We start from the raw sequence: 18626 nt of genomic DNA on the forward strand, positions 1-18626 counted from the left end.
TGCCATGCAGTTAGTGCCAGGGTATCTGTTGCTATTTTGATGCGTGGACACAAGGTAAACTGTTTACATCAGGTTACACACGTCTGTATCCTCAAACACCTATATTTCTTTGTGTGTGTAGTGTATTTGAGTGTTCATATTTGTGTCCATGCATGCAGGTATGAGTGTGTGAGTATGTACGTGCATGTAGAGTCCAGAGGAGAATACGGGGTATCTTCCTCAATTGCTCTCTATTTTTGAGACAGGGTCTCTCACTGAACCTCAAGCTCATAGCAGCTGGGTTAGGCTGGCTTCCAGTGAGCCCCAGGCATCCTCGAATCTCAGCTTCCCCAGCACTGAGATTATGGACGTGAGCAACCAAGCCTGGCTTTTACATGGAGGCTGGGGATCAAACTCATGTTCTTATGCCTGCATTGCAAGCACTTTGCCAATGACCCATCTCCCCACTTATTCATTTACTTTCCTGTCTGTCTGTCTGTCTATCTATCTATCTATCTATCTATCTATCTATCTATCTATCTATCTATCTATCTATCTATCTATCTCTGTCTCTATACATCTATCTATCTATCTATCTATCTATCTATCTATCTATCTATCTATCTATCTATCTGTCATCTATTTACATATCATCCATTTGCCATTTATCTATATCTATCTTTTGGTTGATCCTGTGTGTGTGTGTGTGTGTGTGTGTGTGTGTGTATGTGTGTGTTTACAAGTGCATAGACATATGCCATGGAGGGAGGTCAGATGACTACCCATGGGAGTCAGTTTTCTCCTTCTGCTACATGGATTCTGGTTACAGAACTCAGACTGTGTGGCTGAGTGGCAAGCACTATTTATCTTTGCTGAATAGTCCATCTCATTGGTTTCTCCTCATCTCATCTCATGCCCTGAGATCGACTTGTTTTGATGCCACATACAAGTGAGATAATGCAACGCTTACTGTCCGGGGCTAGCTTATTGCACTTAACAAATGACAAGGGATAACTCTTTTGCTGGTTTTGTTTTTCTGAGACAGGGTTTCTCTCTGTCACTCTGGCTGTCCTGGAATCTCTGTAGACCACACTGGCCTCAAACTCAGAGATCTGTCTGCTTCTGCCTCCTGAGTGCTGGGGTTAAAGGTGTGTGCCACAACTGCCTAGTTTAAGGACTAGCCTTTTTAATGTCTGGACATTATTCCATTGGGTACATGAAGTACCTTTATGTTGTGTGACATCATGCAATGAACCTGGGAGTGTAGGCTTATCATCAACATACAGCTTTCATTTCATAAAGCACAGCGGCTCTGCTTCTCTCTTCCCTCCAGGACCTGCTTCATCACCCATCACTGGGCACAGCACGGAGCTCCTCCCGGCTCCACTCCCTGGGTTTGCTCTCCCGTCTTCATCTGTCTTCTTTCTCTCTCAAGCCATAGAGGCACAGACAAAATGCACCTTATCCAGGTTCTCAGGCCTCAGTTTTACCTCCCTGGAAGGGAGCTATTGAATTTTACCATCTTTTAATTCTTTGGGGAGGCGAATAGCCTTCTGAATACTGGGTTTATGCTCAGCTTCAACCATTTTAAACCTTGTGTCCAGTAGTGTGAGCATCTTCACTCTGTTGGGAGACAGCGCTCCAGAATGTTTTATTTTGCTCACCTAGTGCGCAAACACATCAGACAGAGCGTTTCTCAACCCCTGTCCTGGAAAGGACATCCCATGGATCTCTGCGGCATAGACCGTCTGTGACTGACTTGTGTCACTCATCTCAGCGGGTGTCAGGGCATCCTTCCTAACACACAGGTGACTGCTGTTCTGTGCTGGGGAATCCAGGCTGCTTCTGCCTCCAGCTGCTGTGGCGGAGGTGTGAAAATTCCTCTTTGAGCTCTGCCTCCCCTATTGGGGGGATGTTTACCCATAAACTGGGTCACACCACGTCCTTTACTTTAAAATTTCTAGAGGGTGTCACTTTTCCATGGTGACAGCACCGTTGTATGTCCGCACCAGCTTGCGCAAAGCTCTGGTTTCTCTACACCCTCACCAGCATCTGTTATTTTTTTTGGTTTTGCTTTTTGTCAAATTTGCGATACATTTATTTATTTGTACACGAGGACACATGTGTCATGGCATGCCTGCGGATGTCACAGAACAACTTGTAAGAGTCAATTCTGTCCTCCACCATGTTGGTCCTAGGGGTGGGACCTGGGTTCTCAGGCTTGGCAGCAGGCACCTTTACCTTTACCCACTGATTCATTGTTTTGGCCCTGTTTTTTTTTAAATAAGAAAAAATATTGTTTTATGCTTTTTGTATCTCAAGACAGTGTTTCTCTGAGTAGCCCTGACTGTCCTGGAGTTTACTCTATAGACCAGGCTGGCGCCAAACTCAGAGAGCCCTCTGCCTCTGCCTCCCAAGTGCTGGGATTAAAGGCGTGTGCCATCACCACCCTGCTGAAAGAGTTGGGTTTTCAGTTGTGGATATACACGAGTGTCTGTATGCACGAAGCTCACCTGATCACCTATGTGGGCCTTACTTGCAGATGCTCTGAGTCTCCGTCACTGCGACAGTGCCACACTGTTCCCGCTGCAGTGGCCTAGCTGCTGTCTGTTTGGGGAGGAAAAAGAGTGAATCCCCCAATTTTGTCAGTTTTCAAAACTGATTTGGCTCTTAGGGTTGAGAGTCCGTATAAGTTTTAAGAGGTTGTTTGCTGTCTCTGTAACTTAATAAATATCAGTGGGACTCTGCCAGGGCTGTGTGGCCTCTGTGACTGCTTTGGGTTCTTCGAGCATCTTAGTAATACGTCTCCCAACCCCTACACACAGGATGTCTCTGAATTTGTTTGTTGTCTTAAAATCCTTTCACCTCTTGGTTGGGATTATCCCTACATCTGAGTGCTGGCATGAAGGAAATTGCTCTGATTTCCTCTCTGATTTTGTTTTTGAACTTTTGAGATGCTCCCATGAAGTCCAGCTGCCCTTAAGCTTCCTATGTAACTGGGGAGGTTTTGAACTGCTCAATCCTCCTATCTCCACCTCCCAGTCTCTGGGATGGCAGGGGAAAGTCACCATTTCTGGCTGAGTTTCTGTATCTGGGTTGTTCATTGCTAGCTTGTAGAGACAGACGACTTTATGTGTTGGTTTTGTGTCTCGAAACTGCTGGATTTGTGTGTTGTGGGCTCTGGAGAGTGAGAAAGGGGGTTTTTAACAAAACCTGGTTCAAGGCCCTTCCTGCCAACCTTGCACGATTCTGGCACTATCCATTGTCAACAGCATCTTTCAGGGAGCTCTGCCTCCTCTTAAGCTTTCTTTATTTTGTACTTTTAGTGGTCCTGGGAATCAGACCTAGGGCCTTTCCCATGCCCTATCCCTGAGCTGTATCCTCAGCCCTCTTGGGAGCCTTTTGAAGTCACCTGAACCAGTGTATTGTTGTTTCCCAGAGACTGGGTTTCCTGAATGAACACAGTATTTTCCGTTTCTGTCCATTTTCCTCAACAATTCATAATTTTTTTTCTTTGATAAATAGAAGTCTACTGTGTGCATTTACTGTCCATTCATCCAGTGATGGGCATCTAGGCTGGTTCTGTTTCCTTGCAAGTGTGACTTGAGCAGCAATGGGTATGGTTGTGCAAGTGCCCGAGGCAGCATCTGATGGCAGGTGAATATATATCAGGCCTGGAGCTTTCTGTAATCCTGATGCTCAGGAACCCTGTCCGAAGCATGTGCCTTAGGTAGAGCACTGAGCCTGAGCCCTCGAGGTGGCCAGGAGATGCCTGACCCATAGAAGTGGGAATAATGAGTTCCTGATATCTTTGTTCTCAGCCTTGTCCCATCCTTGTGTGTCAATACTGGGAAGAAATGAGACCCGCCTTTAACTCTACTGTTTCTAGGGGGAAAAAATGTAAGGCACACAGGTAGCCAGGATCTACGAACCTGGAAAGCGTGTGGATGTCTCCAAATTCTTACCTTGCCAGGAGGAAGAAGAACCTACTGTCCCCTCTCAGGAGTTCTTGGCACCTGCCATAGGACACATTGGTATGCAGTAGATACCCAGAAGTGGCCATCTTGTATCCCGCTGAGGTCAGAAGGCCTCAAGCACCGCTGGACATCACCCCACCTGTGTGCGTGGTTGGGTGAGGAGTGTCTGAACCTGGAGGCAGGGTTGGGTGCACTTTAAAAATGACTTTCCCTGCTTCGAAATGAAGCTGGCTTTGAGCCCCAAGCTCCTTCGGGGGCTGTCTAAAATTAGCACCCTGGTGACAAGGCAGTCTTTGTCAGGGGCCTGCAGCTTGCACTGGGAAGCAGGGAAATGTCAACAGCACAGTTTCTGCATCAGTTTGGGTTTTTTCACATGGCCAGGCAAGTGGTGCCGCTTCAAAGGCGTTTAGGATCCAGGTTTGTGATGGCTGTGTGATTAGACTGTTGGGTTCAAAAGGTGCTAGCTTTGTGGTCAGACAGCAGGGTCGCTCCCTCCCCCACCCAGCATGGATTGGGCAGCATAGGCCCGGCCACCAGCCTCTTTGTTTCTGAGGTGTTTTCAGGCCCCCATATTGCACAGATGAGCTGAATAGTGAGGTTGGACTGCACCCTTGGGAACATCCACTCACACATCCCGAAGAACTTGCCCGAAGACTGGGGAGGTGGGCGTCAGTTGTTGGGTGTGTTGGCTATGGCTGGGCACCTAAGCCAAATGTCTAGAAAGATTGCATCTTCTGGGAAAGGTAGCCTTCGTATTGGCTGTGTGGGTCTGGACCCCAGACCCAGACCAAGCCGAGCTCTCCCCATCCCCACTGGGCCTCAGTGCCCTTCTTGCATGGCTGTGATTGGGGGGGGTGTGGAGTTCTCAGCTTAGGGGCAGCAGATAAATGATGCCATCATTCATGTGTTTGTGAGCCGCAGTTTCGGGAACCCGCAGTGCTCATCTGTGTGGCTTCTGGAATGGCGTATTTGGCACGTAGCCACTTGAATTGGCGCAGGCAGGGCACGAACTATGCCTATGATTCCTCACCTGCTTCCCATGAATGGGAGAGGCTTCAGGCTTTTCCAAATGAGAGCCCAGGTTCAGAATGGCAGAAGCTGTGCCTGTGGCTTGACCTGGGAATAAGGTCCTGGCAGATGGGCCTGACTGAGGCTGTGTATATAGTCACCTAAGGTCCTGGCAGATGGGACTGACTGAGGCTGTGTATATAGTCACCTAAGGTCCTGGCAGATGGGACTGACTGAGGCTGTGTATATAGTCACCTAAGGTCCTGGCAGATGGGACTGACTGAGGCTGTGTATATAGTCACCATCTTATTGCCGTCACAAAACACCCGACGAAAGCTTCCTGAAGAGAGAAGGGCTGCCAAGTGGTGATGGCACATGACTTTAATCCCAGCACTCAGGAGGAAGAGGCAGGTGGATCTCTGTGAGTTCAAGGCTAGCCTGGTCTACAGAGTGAGTACCAGGGCAGCCAGGGCTACACTGAGAAACCATCTTGAAAACCAAAAGCAAACCACAAAAAGGAGAATGGAAGGGTTTATTTGGGCTCACAATTTGAGGGTCAGATTCGTCATGGCGGGGAAGGTATGATGGTAGGAACTTGGGGCAGCTGTCATAGTAGATCCATGGTCAGGAGCAGAGAGAGGGATGGGTGTGGGCACCAGCTCACTTTCTCACTAACTCAGTCTAGAGCCTCCTTCAAGCATGGCCAGAGGTTCGTCTCCTAGGTGACTCTACACCCTTTCATGTTGATGGTCCGTGTCAACTGTCGGGAGTCGGGATGTGATTCTTCAAAGTCCTGGTAAGAGGCAGGAACGACCCAGAGATTGGCAGCTGGAGGAGGCGGCAGACGCTGAGTGTGGCAGATACAGTCAAAGCATTACTTGACTGCATTGCTTTGGGAGAAGACAGGAAAGCCTGAGTCTCCAGGCGTGGCTCTGCCGTGCCTTGATTTGAGGCTGTGAACCCCCAGAAGAGACATGGAGATCGTTTCCATCGGTTTGAGCTGCTCAGCTTCTGGCCACTTGCTTGACCGTAGGGAACCAGCCGGTCGGTCACTCCTGAGGTGTGAGACCTGGCGGTGGAGTTTGTCTCCTGTTCTCTAAGTTGAATCTTCTTCTTTTGCTCCAAAATTCCTAGATCAGCTTGTGTGAGCTTTCCAAAAACAAAACAAAACAAAACAAAACAAAACAAAACAAAGCACCCACTTCTTGTTGACAATCTGGCCAGGCCTAGGCCTGCTGATAGGTGGCAGTCTGCCTGGACCTCATCAGCCTGAGGCAGCTATATCTGATTCACACCCTTGTCTCCCCAGGTCCGGGCCATACGGCTATCCTTTGTGGGGGAACTGGGCTGGGAGCTGCATGTCCCCCGTACATCCTGCTTACCAGTGTACCGGGCTGTGATGGCTGCAGGGGCCAAGCATGGCCTGGTCAATGCAGGCTACCGTGCCATTGACTCCCTGAGCATTGAGAAAGGTGAGTCCTGGGAGGCCACCCAAGCTACCAGAAAGAAGTTGGGGATGTTTCTGTCATTGGTGTCCAGATTTTCACATCATGAATCCCTCTCTCTCCCAGCCTTGTATATTTTCTCAAACCCTCCACACTGCTTATGCATGGGGTCTCCCAATCAGGGCCTCAGAAGTGATTCTGGGGTCCCCAATTCCTGCACACACCTGGACTCAGAGAGGTTGAGGCACTACCTAGAATCCTGAGGGAGTAGGTCTCAGTGGGGAGGGGTTGAATTACACACTGTGGGGTCCTTGAGAGGTGTTTTTTTTGTTGTTGTTTGAGTTTTTAAAGAATTTGGTGCTGGAGATTGAACCCAGGGCTTCATGTTTGCCTTTGTGGGGATTGTACTACTAGCGACACCCAGATATCTCCCGAGAGGTGAAGACTCCGAGCAGGTTGGGCTGCTGACTGGTGGCTACCTCACCTTCTTTAAAAGGTGATAGTTTAGAATGGGATCTGCCCTTCCCCAAGAGTGATTCACTCCACTTTCCGGGTCCACCAAGCACCCCATCCTGATGGTACAAGGAACTGGAAAGCTCAAGGAACTAGTCTTCTCTAGGAGATCATATAGGGAGCCTTCTGAAGCCCAGGATTCTACCCCATCTTCCTGGCTGCCCGGCTTGCTAAGTGACAGTGAAGGTGGAGATTTGGGGACTGGATAGTGTGGGTTTGGAAAGCACCCACATGTATTTCCTAAAGACTTGTTGCCCACCTCATCTGGACACTCGCCCGCATCCCCCTTGTTCCACAGGCTATCGACACTGGCATGCAGACCTGAGGCCTGACGACAGCCCCCTGGAGGCAGGATTGGCCTTCACCTGTAAGCTCAAGTCCTCAGTGCCCTTCCTCGGCCGTGAAGCCTTGGAGAAGCAGCGTGCCACGGGCCTCTACCGACGCCTGGTATGCCTCACTGTGGACGAGTGAGTATTCTGGCCCGTCGGGTGATCGTCCATGCTGGCGAGGTGGTACTTAACCATTTCCAGTGATAGCTCCTGGGACTGGCGTTTCCTCAGGTCAGCCTCCCTTTTATGACGGTCCATTACAGATGGGAAAAGTGAGGTCCAGGAGATCCAGATCTACAAAACAGCAATCTACAGCAGAACTGGTATATAAATTCTGAGTGGGCCAGGAGTGGGTCAGAGGTAGGGGTGCCAGCAGGGCCCCGGGGACATAAAGCATAACACTCTCTAATGAAGGCATTTAAAAGGGAAAGGTGCCACAGCCGAACTGTGGTGAGTAGAGCCAGGCCTGGTGACTTGGGAGTGTGAACCCTACTTACAAGCTGGTGCCCCTGTCTCTTTGAAACCACCTCCCAGCCTGTTCCAGTTAAATCCCAACTAGTCAGACTTGTTCTCCATGTATAAATGAGGACCATGTCAGAGACATGGACTCAGACCCAGTCAAACAGCAGAGGAGAAAGGAGAAATCCATTCTGAGGAACTCGACCCTCCAGTCTGGTCACCAAGAAACGGCTTGGAACATGTCGCCGGTAGCGAGGCTCAAGTGCTCCGAGTCACCGGGAGAGTTTGAATCCTGAAGGCCTGGGTTCTACACGGTGGTTCCCATAGGAATTCTCATAGCAACTGTTTCCAGGACGGGGAGGTGGCTTTGGGCGTTGCTGTGCAGCTGACAGCCAGCCACAGATGCTGTCACTGTGCTCGGAGCGTCAAGTGTGATAAGAGGCAATGGGCAGCGCTAGGGTTTGTCATCATACTGTGGCCTTTCCCTGAGATGTCACCTACTCCCCTGAGGCTGCCCAGCTTGGGTGGTAGGGGCCTCTCAGGTGGGGTGGAACTGTCATACCCTCCCCACAGCCTCTACAAAGCTTCTGAGGCCGGTGTTTAGCTCCAGAGCAGAGGATCGACACCTGTCCTGCTCAGGGACTTCCTTCCTGTCCCTGCATCTCTTGGCTGCAAGGCACACGATGATGTGTGCCTGCTGCTTTGAGAGGACTTGGGTGCGTTGGGAGCCGCCAGGATACCACTTTGTCCCATGGAGAGTAACTGGAGAGGATGCGGAGGAGGAGGTGTTCCCCAGCCTTCCTTCATCCTGGCCCCCATCCCAGACGGTGTGGCTCTAAGCTGCAGGCCTAAGAGGGCGTCCAAACCTGGCCTGACTCTTGTCATTCTGGGAAGGTTTCATGCTACTGTGGCTCTGATGACAGCCCAGAGGAGCAGTCCACAGATGGCACCAAATGGTACCATGATCCCGGCATTGACGTTTCTAGATTTTAGTGGGTTTCTTTTTCTTTTTGTCTACCATTTTGGATCTTGAATCAAAAACATTAGTATCAATATAGTACGTTGATAAAGAAAATCCTTTAGTATAAAAAGTAGATAACCAAGGCTGGGTGGTGGTGGCACACGCCTCCCAGCACTTGGGAGGCAGAGGCAGGTGGATCTCTGTGAGTTCAAGGCCAGCCTGGTCTACAAGAGCTAGTTCCAGGACAAGCTCCAAAGCTACAGAGAAACTCTGTCTCAAAAAACAAAAAAGTAGATAACAAGAAGACTGTAAAATAAGCCCACTTGGGCTGGAGAGATGGCTCAGAGGTTAAGAGCACTGACTGCTCTTCCAGAGGTCCTGAGTTCAATTCCCAGCAACCACATGGTGGCAGCTCACAACTATCCATGATGAGATCTGGTGCCTTCTTCCAGCCTCCAAGCATACATGAAAGCAGAACACTGTATATGTAATAAATAAATAATTTAAAAAAATAAGCCCACTTGACAGTTAAATAAACCAGATTCAGCATACTCTCTATCAAAATTCTAATGGAATTCTTCATTGAACTAGAAAAAAAATCCTGAAATTTATATGGAGGCAAAAGACACAGAACAACCAAAGCAAACCCTGGGCAAAGGAGGGAGACAGCATCAAACCCGACCTCAAATTACATTGCAGAGCTGTAGTGACAAAACCAGCATGGTCCTGGCTCAAACACAGACGTGTAGACCCATGAAACAGATAGAGGGCCCAGAAGCAAACCACACAACCCTCACAGTGGCTCCAAAACCATGTTAGAGAGAAGTAGTCTCTCATAATGGTGCTAGCAACCATGGATATCCACATACAGAAGTGTGAACTAGACCCCTGTTTTTCATCCCACGTGAAGACAATCCCAAAGTGGACGAGATCCAAATCTCCTGAACCACTGAGACTTCAAGAGGAACCCTGAGGGAATGCGCTTCAAGACACAAATGAGGCAAGGCCTTTCGGAGTGAGCCTCCAGAGCTAAGGAAGTCAGTGTGAACTGAAGGATGGGATCTCATGAAGTAAAAGTGATTCTCCACAGCCCAGGGAACAATCACCAGAGTGAAGAAGCAGCCTGCCGAATGGGAGAAATCTATTTGTCAGGGGATGAATCGTTGGAATATGCAGAGAACAGCCACAAAATTAAACAACAACCCCACAAATAACCCAGGGAGTAAGCGGGCAACGAGCTGAACAGACATTTGGAAGAGAAGAGAAATGCAAACGGCCGGTCAGCTTATGGAAGATTGCTCAGTGTCTTCAGCTATGAGGGAAATGCGCACCAGAGCTATGGTGAGATCCCAGCTTGCCCCAGTTGGAGAGGCTGACACCGAGGGAAGGAACGGCAGAAAATGCTGGTGTGGATTCAGGGAAAGAGGAACCTTTATCCCCTACTGCTGGTAATGTAAGTCATTCTAGCCACCGTGGCCAAGGGACTTTCATATGAGTCAGCTATGCCCTCCTGGTGTATACCAAAGGGCTCTGAGTCAGCATGTCACAGAAGCACAGCCATGGTTACGACAACAGGGTTCGTAAGAACTAAAATACACAACCAGCCCAGATGCCCACCAATGGATGGAATGTATTTTATTATTTTATTTATTTTTTTGAGGCAAGGCTTCACTATGTAGGCTTGGCTAGCCAGAAACTCGCTGTGTAGACCAGACTAGCCTTGGATCCATATTGGTCTGCCTGCCTCTGCCTCCTGAGTTCTGGAATTAAAGGTGTGCACCACCATGCACAGTCCAATGGATGAATTTTAGGAAAATGTGGTACATACACGGTGGTGTATGATTGACCCATTATTTACCCAGAGATAAGAGTGGAATTGTATTTTTATGGGGGGGTTGTTTTATGTATTATTTAAAAAACTTTATGTGTGTGTACATGTGTGTGTGTGTGTGTGTGTGTGTGAGAGAGAGAGAAAGAGAGAGAGAGAGAGAGAGAGAGAGAGACATGAAAGTAGAAGGGGAGGGACTATGGGTAGAAAGAGGGGACAAGAGCGGGTGGATGTGTACAGAGCAAAAATGTACATGCACGATGATTTCACAATAGAGTATTTTTTTCTTTAAAAGTTTTTATTATATGGATGCACGTGTGTTTGTCTGTGTGAGTGGGTGTTATATGTGCACGGGTGTCCACAGAGGTCAGAGGAGGGCACAGGATCCCCTGGAGGTGGTGAATACCTGGCATGGTGGCCAAGAACGGAACTAAGGTCCGCTACAAGAGCAACAAATGCTCTTAAGCGCTGAGCCATCTCTCCAGCCCCTCCCCATTATTTTCTATAATTAACGTAGACTTTTAAGAAGGAAGTTAAGTGAAAAGGGATGAAGTGGGGCCTTTCTGAAGTGCTGGGGCTCTGGTCGGCTTTACAGTTAAATTTCATTCCCTCATTCACTTCCATCCAGCCCCCTGTCTTTCTAGGTCAGGAGTCGGGCTACTGGGGGCTTGCAAGGTCCTGGCAGGGTACTTATACCCATGTAGGGTACCCATGTGGGCTCTTGTAGGTACTGTCCAGCTGCCTCGCTTCCCCAGGCTGTGTTCCCACCACAGTCTGGGGGTCCAGCCATCTTTTTGCTTCTTTCAGGGAGGTGCCTATGTTTGGCCTGGAGGCCATCTGGAGAAATGGCCAAGTGGTGGGCCATGTCCGGAGGGCTGACTTTGGGTTCGCCGTGAACAAAACCATCGCCTATGGCTACATCCGAGATCCCAGTGGTGGGCCGGTGAGCTCTGTTCCCTGTCCCTTTCTAGATCCTCAGGACCATACCTGAACATGCTGGGAACACAGAAGGAAGCCAGGAAGGGTGGAGGCGTGCCAGTCCTGGTCTTCAGCCAAATTTTGCCGGGTTTTGTCTTTTATCTCTAAAAGAAGCTGACTAGGGCAGCCCCAGGAGCTTCTTGATCAAAAAGACTTGCAGGGTCTGGGATAGCATTCTCTAGTCCCAGAGGCTAGTGGACCATCTCTGCCCTTTCTTCTCACCCACAGTCACCTCAACCCCAACAAGTGAGCCAAACCCAGGTTGCAGATGCTGGGGCAGCCCAGACAGTCACAGGAGGGTACCAGCTATGTCCCCAGGAGGAAAGGGGTGGCCTTTACCACTTCCTGTTACCCAACAGTGGTGTAGAGGTGTAACGAGTAGCACCATTTACTTTCACATCACCTAAGCATACCTTTGCACGAGTCTCACTGAGGTCTCCTATGCCCCAGCTCCAGCCCCAGAGCTGACCTGGCTCTGCCTTCTAGCCAGACACCAAGACAAGCTGGGCTACAGTGTCTGGCTGAATGTAGGGCGGGAGCATCAGGCTTGGGAAGAGGCAAGGACAAGTGGCTCCCATGGAGTCTGGGGTTACCCAGACTTCTGAAGTACAGGTTAGGGTGGGGTGGGGTGCCTGAAAGTTGAGAGGAACCCTGTACTAGAGTGGGAGGCTTGTGATACAGGCTTAACTCGAGGCTGTGGCTTTGTCTTGCTCCGAGACCACAGACCAGGGGTTTCTCCAAGATCCCAAACTTTCCTATAAAAAGGGCACAGGCTTCCACCCTCCTCACAGGACTCTAGTATGGACAACCACATTGAGTGGAAATTGATTGACAGTCATTAAACATTGCAAAGCAGCCTGAAATCTTTGGTGATTACACAGGACTTTCTTAACATGGAGAGTCCACAACCAGGGCAAGGCAAAATTAGATGTTCATTTACTGATGCCCAGACTTGGTGGACAGGGAAGAACCCACAGCCTTTTCTTTCAAAGATCAGCGCCTCCCACCCCTCCTACCCTTTCACTGGGCTTCAGGAGGCCCAGCATAAACCCATCCAGACAAGAAGTCCCACCCTGAAAATGAGCAAAGGAAGGAGAGGCTCATGTCCCATGGCTTCTTGAATATTCATGCCATGAGAATGGGCAGATGGGGCAAACCACCCTCTCTCCCTCCATCAGTGTTCTGGTGGGATAGCCCACATTTCTAAGGAAGACTACGGAGTTTGGGGGTGGAAATTCTGTGGTTCGTGGGTGTTTATCAGCTGGACTGGGCTAGTCCCAGAACACCTGCCTTTCCTCTGCTGAAATCTACCAACCTGATAGTCACATAGTGCTTGGTGCAGAGGGCTCGCCCTAAACATCCCGCGGCTTAAAAAGGTTTGTTGCCTTTCTTTTTTTTTTCTTTTCTTTTCTTTCCTCTCCTCTCCTCTCCTCTCCTCTCCTCTCCTCTCCTCTCCTCTCCTCTCCTCTCCTCTCCTCTCCTCTCCTCTCCTCTTCTTTTCTTTCCTTTTCTCTTTTTAATCCAGTCCTGAGCCACCTGGAATGAGGGGAGATCAAGCCCCAGACCGCTCCAGCCTGGGCCTGGAATCCTCACTGTACACAAAGAAGCATGTCCTTGGGTGGCCTAAGAGTGTTCCTCCCTCCAGAACAGTAGAGTGTCAAGTTACAGCACTCTGCCCTGTCGGACAGGCTAGCACCTGCTCCCAGGGCTAACAGCTCCAGAGGGATTGCTAAGAAGAGGGAGCCAGATGTGGGTCAGAGGGAAGAGGGTACAGGGGCCACGCTGTCCAAAAAGCTGTTCCATCCACCCTATCCCTCAGGATAACAAGGACCCCTGCTCTATAATAATGCTGTGTTTGTCTGACTCTGAAATCCATCTAAGCTCCTGCCTGACCCCCAAGTTCCCAGGGATCTTGGAACAGGTCACGGGAACAGATCATGCTGAGGGAGAGGTCTTGCTGGCTACTGGGTCTGAGCTTTGATGGACTCAGCTATTCCTGTTTGGCTCATGGGCACAGGACACATGATCCGCTGTTCTAGGGAACCCCTCACAGAGAAAGGGCTTGGTACAAGCGTTGGCTTATCAGAGAGTTAGGACCGGGGGACCCTAAACCACCTCCAGAAACAACTGAGTGACCCTGACTTCCCTCTGCTCCTAGGTCTCTCTGGACTTTGTGAAGAGTGGGGAGTATGCCTTGGAGAGAATGGGGGTCACCTATCCCGCCCAGGTTCACCTGAAGTCTCCCTTTGACCCTGACAACAAGAGGGTGAAGGGCATCTACTGAGCTGCAGGGTGGAGGCTACCGCTGCTCAGGCCATCGGAAGCTGCTACACCTCAGCGCTGCCTGCCAACTCCCGCACTGCACAAATGGCCCTGTGTCTTGAGACCCAGGACACGGGCAAAACATAGCTTTCCCTACCCTTAGCCTCCATTTGGTCCTGCTAGCCATCCCAGCTCCTAACCAGGACTGGATGGACCACGATGTTGCTCCTGCTCACAGACCACACAGTGGTCTCCAATCCACCTAGTCCTCCCCAAAATGTACCCTGCAACTATCTTAGCTCAGGATCCCCATGAGTATCTCAGAATACCCCCAAGATAGGAGCCAGAAGTCAGAAGCCTCCCCTCCTGTTCCATAATAAGCAGGAGTTGATGAGCAATGTCTGCCACGGGTGTAGGATGGAGAGCAGAGATATTTGCTGGACTGGGGCAGTCCTTCCTCAGGATAGCTGCCTTTCAGACCAGAGAGGAGTGGGTATTAGAAAGTTCTTGCCTTAAGCTTCCAGGTCTGCAGGAGAGAAAACCCGTCCGAGAGTCACCAGCTCGTGACATGGGGGCACATGGCATGGGATTCAGATCAGGAACCTCCATCACTTACACAGAAGTACAGACTTCTGTCTCAGTTTCCCCTGAAGCCATTGCTCATAGGTCCAGGGACACCACGCTTGCGGTTATGCACAGACCTTCTGCAAGGCTCATTTCTAAGGACTTTTGCCTTACAGATGCATCCTTCTCACCCCGCCTCCGGAGAGGGCGCTGCTCTAGATCTGCCCTGGAAGTCAGAGCGACTCCTCTCGCCTTGTGTGACCAGCTACACCTGCCCGCGTGTCGGGAGTGACCCTGTTTCTCTTCCTGGGGTGAACGTCTGTCACTTTTTAATAGACCCTGCCTTCCTCTTCTGCCTCACACTCTGACTTAGAAACTAGAATTCTGTGACTGCCTAAACAAAGGTCACCATGCCTTGTAGTCTAGGAGAGCAGGGGGCAAAGGCTAGGGCAGTATGGAGCTGGGCTCTCCTAAACCCAAAGAAGGCAGCAGAGGGGAGAATTGGGCACGGTTGTCCTGGGTGGGCTCTGAATCTTCACAGGCTCATATACCACACACTGAGCTGGAAAAGGTCAAGCTAATAAAATTGAAACCATGGAAAGATGTGTGGGGTATAGTTGGCCTTTCAGAAGCGGATCTGGTCTCCTGAGTCTGGGGAAGGGCTGGAGGCGGGAGAGTATGGAGGAACCTCTGGATGGCTGAAGGAACACCTGTGGTCTCTCGGGACCACAGGGTTGGCTCTTGGATGACATGGGTTTTGTGGAGCCAGAGGAAAGAAGAGAGGAGAGGGGAGGAGAAAGGAAGGGGAAGAGGGAGGAGGGGAGAATGGGGAAGACGTGGGGAGAGGTAAGTGGAGCAGGGAGGGGAGGGGAGAAGGAGAAAGGAGGAAAGAAGAGGGAAGGCAGCTGCCCAGATTGCCCAGCTTCCTGGCCCCCAATTCTGTGTTCTGGCCAAGACACCCCGCCCCCCACCAAGTTGGGCCGATGCAGCTCCCAACCCGTCCTTGGGGATAGCTCAGGACAAGGGAGGTCTGAGTGCTTTCCCAGCCTAACTGGGTTTTCCCAGACTTCGCATGCCTTTCCCATGCCTGCCTGCCTCCCCCATGCACAGTCCTTGGAAGGATGCTGGGTCCCTGAGCAAGAGCAGCTGTCAAGAATCACCTCCCAAGTTCATCTGGAAAGTCCCAGGGCACCCCATCCTGAATGGATCGCAGAGACCTCAGCCCGGCTTCCGGCACTGCCAATCTAGATGTGCATTCCGTCGCTATATTAAAAAAAAAAAACCACCCAACTTTTTGTTTTTCTGGAAAATCAAGCACATGGCTCCCACAGTGACTGAGCGTTGCCTATCAGAAATCACTGGAAACCTGATGTGAAAATGCCCCAAGTGTGGAGAGCAGAGTGTAGCTTGTAGTGGAGGGAGAGGACCAAGGTCTCAGTACCCTTAGAAGCCCCAGTGAGGCAAGGTATTGGGGTTCAGAGGTTTCTGGGTAGAGCTGTCCCTGCAGAGGACAGGGGGACAGGCCCCCTTTTGCCAGCTATCTTAAGGCTTGCTTGCTGCCCCATCCTGGTCTCTGTTACACTGAGCAATGTTTTCACCAGGGCTGGAGAGATGACCCGTGGGTAAGGTGCTTGGTATATAAGCTTGAGGGCCTAAGTTTAGATCCCTAGGACCCAAGTAAAGCCCAGGTGTGGTGGCACAGCTTTGTAACTCTAGCCCTGGGCGTGAGGGACTTGGCGGATCCCCAGAGCTTGCTGGCCACCCAGCCTACCAGTCAGTGAGACTCGGGTTTACTGAGACACCCCATCCCAAGCAATAAGGATGAAGGTGGCAGGAAGGCAGATGACATTAACTTCTGGTTTCTGCATGTATGGGTACATGTGCTTGCATACCCACACATAAAAGTTCACACACGTAGAGAGAAAATGCTTGCATTAGAGCAAGACCAGTGGTACCACACCACATGCCTTCCAGTAGGAGACGGGGAAGGATCCCTGGCAGGGTGGGATGCTCATTTCCCTGGTAAGGACTGAGGCCCTAGTGTTAAAATGTCCAGGTCACTTCCAGCTTCTTCTCTCCCACACATCCCAGAGGCCTCCTATGCACTGTGCTTGCACAGGGCCATGTCCCTTTAGCCTGTGTGGAAGACAGCAGAAACACTGGGCAAAGGAGAGGAGGGACACACAGACGGGGTGGACAGCAAGCTGCTCGTGTGTCACAGTCCGGAGGTAGGCTTGGCCAGCATGCTCCACACCCTGGTGGTATCTCAACCACCCAACCTGCAGAGGGGGGCTGATAGATGGGGCTGTCTCACTCTGCCTCAGCTTTGAGACTCTGCCCGGAGGACCCACCAAGCCCCCTGGAGCTCTAGCCAGCCTGGCTGTGCCTATCCATTCATCTTACCTCCACCTCATGGGGACTCAGAGGCCAGAAAGATTGCCAAGACCAGGGTAGGGTAGAGTGGGCTGGCAAGCCATTCTGGGTCTCTGGGAAGTGAGCTGGAAAAAGCTCACAGATGGAACTGAGGTTTTTTGAGTTCCTCCAGGGCCAAACTGTGTAGGCAGAGGGAACCAGGCTGCTCTTGTGGCGGGTGAGAGGCAGACTGTGGTGGGCATCTGTGAAGAGCATCCGAGGGTGGCTGGCTTAAGCTGTCACACTCATTCATCAGGTGACCATCCTGTCAAGCTGCAAAATGGCCAGCGTGTTCCCTGACTTCCCGCTGGCCCAGTCACTCCTGGCCAGTTGTGGATTCAGTCAGGTCAAATAGCCCTGAATGCCCCAGCATGTGGCCCTCTTCTGCCTTTAGTCCCCCTCCACACACACACTTTCTTTCTTATTCTCCCTGCAGTCTTCAATAAAGTAGCCCCCTATGTAGACTTGCTGAGCATCTAAACACCAAGCTTGGGTTGCTGGGGCACTGAGACTTGCAGCTTCTTTCACTGAAGACCGGATGGTGCCATACCTGTGAGTAGGCACTTTGTATGGGTGCCCAGGTTCTTAGTATGGGTGCCCACTGATAAGCAAGCTGTAGTGATAATCACCTCAGGGAGCTTTGGACGGCTGGCGAGTCCAGGAGCCTCTGCATGCAAGCTCATGGAAGCACCTTGGAGGTCACTACAGCATGTAGATGCCACTGGTTCTGCACTGGGTGAAGAGTCTCCGCCTTCTGCATCACAGGTAGTGGGTGCCGTGTAGCTCCAAAGGCAGGTCCTGCCTCAAGTGTCCCACAGGAGATCCCTGCAGCTGTGTAGGTGGCTCTGTCCAGAGCCACTGATAACTGACTTACTTCTGGGTACCTGGAGAGAAGCTTGGGATTTTCAACCCATGGTGGCCCTCCGGAGTTCACTTGGTGCCACGGTCCCAAGCAGCTCCCCACAATGATAGGATGCTCTGTGGATGCCCCATCGAATGTGGCAGCCATGAGTTACGCACTGTTGCTAAACCTTGACACCAAAGAATGGCACCAAAAAGGGAACCGTAAATACTTTACACTGGTGTGCGTGTGTGTGTGTGTGTGTGTGTGTGTGTGTGTGTGGTGTTTCTGTATATGCACACATGAGCATACACATACAAGTGGATAGAGACCAGAGGTCAACCTTGGGTTTTGTTCTTCAGTTGTCCACCATTTTCTGAGACAAGCCCTCTCCTGGGTTAGGTTAGGCTGACGAGGCAGCAAGCCTCAGGGATCCTCCTGTCCCCTGCCCCATACCCAGGGCTAGGATTATAAACACACCTCGCATGGGTTCCAGGGTTTGAACTCAGGCCCTTATGCTTGCAGAGTTCTGTCCCTGGCCAGCTTCCGTCTCAGCTTTGAGACAGAGTATCCTGTAGACCAAGCTGGTCTTGAACTCTGTTGTGTAGCCAAGATTGACCTTGAATTTCCGATCCTCCTGCCTCCACTTCCCAAGCACTGGGATGGCATGTGTATTCATGTAACCGTGCCCAATTTAATGTGGCTCTGGGGATAGAAGCCAGGGCTTGTGCATGTTAAGGTGAGTGTTCTACCAACCGAGCTACATCCTTAGCCCTGGTGCTTATCATTTTTTTAAATTAATCTGAACAAAAATTAAGTAGCCACCTGAGACTATGGGCTACCAGATAGCACTGCCCAGGATTATTTCAGGACCAGCTCACTAAAGACTTTATCCCTGACCTGGGGACATCCTTGTACTCAAGACCCTCTCCACACTGTTAAAGAGTAGTACCCCTTAGCCTTTGGTCCTTCCTAAACGCCCTGGCTTCTGGGAGGTGGGAAAGTCCTCTGCTCATGGGATACCCAAACCCAGCAAGGGAAAGCATTATACCCAGTGAGTTGGGAATGGC

The 18626-nt window shown here is 50.7% G+C and overlaps 1 protein-coding gene across 1 annotated transcript in view; it reads left to right on the plus strand.

Moving 5' to 3' along the window:
- Positions 1-14904, plus strand: part of Sardh (sarcosine dehydrogenase) — a 60602-nt gene extending 45698 nt beyond the window's left edge. Inside the window, exons 18-21 of the mRNA XM_087899825.1 lie at positions 6274-6436; positions 7221-7389; positions 11307-11442; positions 13636-14904. Coding sequence (XP_087755951.1) covers positions 6274-6436; positions 7221-7389; positions 11307-11442; positions 13636-13761 — 594 coding nt within the window. The 3' untranslated portion in view covers positions 13762-14904. The remainder of the gene's footprint in view (positions 1-6273; positions 6437-7220; positions 7390-11306; positions 11443-13635) is intronic.
- Positions 14905-18626: the final 3722 nt, after the last annotated feature.

Source organism: Myodes glareolus, chromosome 21 (assembly GCF_982192425.1).
Source record: "Myodes glareolus chromosome 21, mMyoGla1.1, whole genome shotgun sequence".
Classification (NCBI taxonomy): domain Eukaryota; kingdom Metazoa; phylum Chordata; class Mammalia; order Rodentia; family Cricetidae; genus Myodes; species Myodes glareolus.